At 42.8% G+C, this 4,441-nt stretch overlaps 1 protein-coding gene across 1 annotated transcript; it reads right to left on the bottom strand.

Moving 5' to 3' along the window:
• Positions 1 to 717: 717 nt before the first annotated feature.
• On the bottom strand, positions 718 to 3,778 carry LOC145335613 (uncharacterized). The gene has a single exon (XM_080181417.1). The coding sequence runs from the start codon at positions 3,609 to 3,611 to the stop codon at positions 2,778 to 2,780; it is 834 nt and encodes a 277-aa protein (XP_080037543.1). The 5' UTR covers positions 3,612 to 3,778; the 3' UTR covers positions 718 to 2,777.
• Between the last annotated feature and the right edge of the window lie 663 nt (positions 3,779 to 4,441).

Consider the following 4,441-nt stretch of genomic DNA (forward strand, 5'->3'; position numbering starts at 1 on the left):
AAATTAAAAATAAAAATAAAATTTACAACCTCCAATGTATATAATTTTTTTAATTGCCAAATTAGGAATCGAAGATGGTGAAATCTCTGCCAGTTAAAAAGACACAAGAAATAAAACACATTCCAATGTGATGATGTCTCGATTTCTTCAAGACAAAGGAAAGACCACATGGTTCCCTCCAAGGTTTAAATCTCCTCTTAACAAATTTGAACCCAGGATTATTCAAAATTCAAATTGGTTATTTCAAATTTCAATTTAATCCAGTCCAATTTCCAATTTTTATTTAAACTCTGTCTCAAACCCATTGTTGTAAAATCACAATTAGGGGACGAACATTAAAATAAACAACAAAAGCATACATGCAACCACTTTATTAAACACACACAGACACACATTGAAGCTTCCTTCATTCCACAGCACTTCCTCTTTCACTCAACCTTAACATTTTAAACTGGGATGAAAATAAAACATTTAAAGAAAATACAGAAAATTGATTAAGACAGTCGCCTTCATTCTTCTTTCTTCCAAACTGGAATTAAACTCAAAAACAAAAGTAAATTCAAGAAATCTTATACTTAAATCTTAAGGGTTTTAACACTTCCTCAGCCCCTTTGAAGTTAAACCAAAGTGTAAAGCATTGCATTTATCGCCCGCAATAAATACTCCACAAGAACAAACAGGTTTTAACAACTCCTGATCTCAATCTAATGCAACAACAACCACCTACATTCGACAAGCAACCAGACCACACAAACACAAAAACTACTCACATTATTAGGTCAACCTTACATTTTCTCTAATCAATTTTCCACCTTGCCAATTAATTTATAATATTTCCCGAGTAATTCCCATCCGTTACTGCATCTCAGAAGATTCAAACCTCAAATTTTACCGACCTAGGGACTCTAACCCTGGCCACTGGGGGACTCAAAACTCCCAGATTTAAGATACCAAAACTCTGGGGACTCTAACCGCCAGGTACATGTGGGGGACTTGAACCACCCACTTTCTTACTGAATAAACCTGGGCACTCTAACCTCCAGCTACATGTGGTGGTCTTGAACCACCGACTTTCTTACTGAATAAACCTGGGGACTCTAACCACCAGAGCAACCGGGGGACTTGACCCTCCCAGTATAGGACTAGTCAGTGTTCAAGGACGTAAGTCATCTCCGGGTTCCGTCAACACAGAGCCTCGGGTGATGAGGGGTCGACTGAGTAATAGGTTCAGTGAGAGAGATCAAGGTATAATGTTACCTTGTGGGCCCATCCGTCTCACATTACCGACACTCAGATAATCACTTATTCAGTCCACCTCAGAGGACAGCTGTATATCCTGGATCCCGTGTTTCGGCGCCAAATTGTCAGGTTTGTTTTTCAGAGGCCCTTACGTACTTGATGCAAGAGCAAGACACTGATCTGTATAAGAAAACCCAGTCCTTTATTTTCAAGCAAGTACAAGCTCTTTGGAGGATCGCTTTACTAAATCAGCATGGTGTTCTGAGCTTAGCCGAGCGATGCTCCCTTGAATGGGAGGGAGTCCCTCCCTTTATACTCTTTTTACAGCAATTAGTCATGTACACACAGTATAACTTCACCCAGATCATCTGCTTAGCAACAGCAAAAGTAAGTACAAATACAGTGTGTCAGTAAACATATGTCGAAAACCCAACCCCCTGTTGCCATCAAAACTGCATGTCCACCATTGCTCGAGTGTGAGATAGCAACTGTTCTCGTATATATCTTGAGATATTACTTTGCCCATAAAGCGAATCTTATCTCCTTCAAAGAACAAAGAACAACACAGCACAAGAAACAGGCCCTTCAGACCAACAAGCCCGCGCTGCCATTTTAACATTGTGAGTGCCCTCTTCTACCTATGACCTTTGTCTACGCCTATTGGACTCCACAATAAAGGAATCATAACCAGATTGAGGGACGCCTAATTTAGGGACAATTTGTTAACACCAGATCAGCCTAAGAGCACGTTTTTGGGGTGTGGGAGGAAACCGGAGCACCCGGAGAAAACCCACGCAAGCACGGGGAGAATGTGCAAACTCCCACAGGACAGCATTTAGCCAAGCCCAGTCTAGACCGATTTACTAAAGCAAGAGTTTTGTTATTTACAAGGCCAGGGTGACAGTTCAGAATAGAGAGTATGTACTGATATCAGCACAATTCGTTTCAAACAAGATGCAGTTAATCACAGCTTTTAATCTAATGGAGACCTTTCACTTTATCTCAAAGCAACCAGCTGCGTTTGCAATTCTGCAGGATCTCAGCTTGCAAAACCTTTTTTACAAATGGCCAAGATCATAGGAGATTCATGGAATGTTAACGCCTTAACATCTCAAATGAAAACATCGCCTACAAAAAGGTAGAGGAAAGTTTCAGTGGGACAATTAAACTGTAGATGATACATACGTACAAACTATACATTATTAGATAGGAAAGGGCCACAACCAAACAAATAAAATGACTCCAATGTACATGATGCAGTCTTTTGTTTAATTCATTCATGGGACGTGGGCTTAAGACAGTATTCGTCGTCCAGTCCTAATCGCCCTTTGAGAAGTGGTGCTGACCTGCTTTCTTGAACTGCTGTGATGTATTGTTGATAGTGATTAACCGCAATATCCAGTCACTGTAATTGCTTGTGAACTCAATGGTGTCTCAGTAGTGCAAAATGACTGAGTGAATCCCTGCCCACACACAGAATAGCTGTTTGTTCTCTCTGATGTATGAGCATGATGCTGTTTCAGTAAATTAAACAAACGTTAGGGCAATTGTGCATCCATTTCCCTAGTGTGAACTTGCTGGTGTCTCAGCAGGTTGGATGACTGAGTGAAGCCCTTTCCACAGACAGAGCAAGAGAATGGCCTCTCTCCAGTGTGACTGCGCTGGTGTACCAGGAGGTCATTTGATCGCCTGAACCGTGCCTCACAGTGAGGGCATCCAAATGGTCTCACATCAGTGTGAATACGTTGGTGGGACATCACATCCTGGGAACTTCTATAGGACTTCCCGCAGTCTGTACATTGAAACAATCTCTTGGCTGTGTGAACATGCTGGTGTCTCAGTAGGTAGGATGACCTAGTGTATCCCTTCCCACACTCAGAGCAGATGAATGGTCGCTCCCCAGTGTGAACTCGCTGGTGTGTCAGCAGGTCAAATGATCGAGTAAATCTCTTCCCACACTTGGAACAGATAAATTGCTTCTCCTGATTGTGGACTCTTTTGTGTGTCTGCAGGTTGGTTGAACTAATGAACTCCATCCCACATTCACTGCAGGTGAACGGTCGCTCCCCGGTGTGAACTCTTGTGTGTGTCTGCAGGTTAGTTGAACTAATGAATCCCATCCCACACTCGGAGCAGGTGAACGGTCTCTCGCCAGTGTGAATTCGCAGATGTGTTTGGAGAGTAGACATCTGAGTGAATCCCTTCCGACACTTGGGGCAGATGAACGGCCTCTCCCCGGTGTGAGTGCGTCGATGAGTTTTCAGGTCGGAGGGATAATTGAATCCCATCCCGCAGTCTGCACACTTCCACGGTTTCTCCGCAATACGAACTCTGTCTCCTTCCATGTTTAAAATGCAACGATATTCAGGCATGAGTGACGGCTGGCAGATTTTGAAGTGTAGTTTGGTCTGCGTTTTCCACCTGTGAATCCTCTTCCTCAAATATCCCGCATCACAAAATCAGTCAGTATCAGTCCAGGATATAAATTGAGAAGCAACAACCATTTACCTTGGGTTGAGTTTTGTGTTTGTAAATGCTCTCCTTCTAAGCCCCTGTAAAAGGCATGAGGGCAGCAAAAACATTTTGCGCTTTACATTTTACATTATTTTTATATATACTATACTTTTATACTATATTCTTACACTCTATTTTTATACTATATTTTTGCACTCTATATTTTTGTACTATATTCTTGCACTCTACATTTTTATACTATATTCTTGCACTCTATATTTTTGTACTATATTCTTGCACTCTATATTTTTATACTATATTCTTGCACTCTATATTTATACACCTTCACGAAGTCTCTCTGTCCACCCTCCGGATCTCTCCCTCCTTCCGACTCGCCTATTTGCACTCATTGATCACCCAACCCAAAGAGCTCCATCTATCATCGCCATTATTCACACTGAGCATGCTCCATGCCTAGCCCCGCCTCTTATTCACTGTGATTGGTTGGAGGACCAGCCGCCCCAGATCAGTCATCCAGCCCCGCCCCCTCTGTTCCTATTGGTCCAGAACAGCCGTCAATCAGCCGGGAGGGAGGCAGCAGCAGCAGATGGGATTGTCTCAATCTCAGTGACAGAAGAAGCTCCATGAGCTCCTCACACTTGATGTTGGGGGTGAGGATGGAGGAGGAGGGGGAGAGGGAGAGACCTTCAAAAGGAACGGCAGGGTGGCACAGTGGTTAGCATTGCTG

This window comes from Carcharhinus amblyrhynchos, unplaced genomic scaffold (genome assembly GCF_965287045.1).
Source record: "Carcharhinus amblyrhynchos unplaced genomic scaffold, sCarAmb.v2.hapA scaffold_39, whole genome shotgun sequence".
In the NCBI taxonomy this organism is placed as follows: Eukaryota; Metazoa; Chordata; class Chondrichthyes; order Carcharhiniformes; family Carcharhinidae; genus Carcharhinus; species Carcharhinus amblyrhynchos.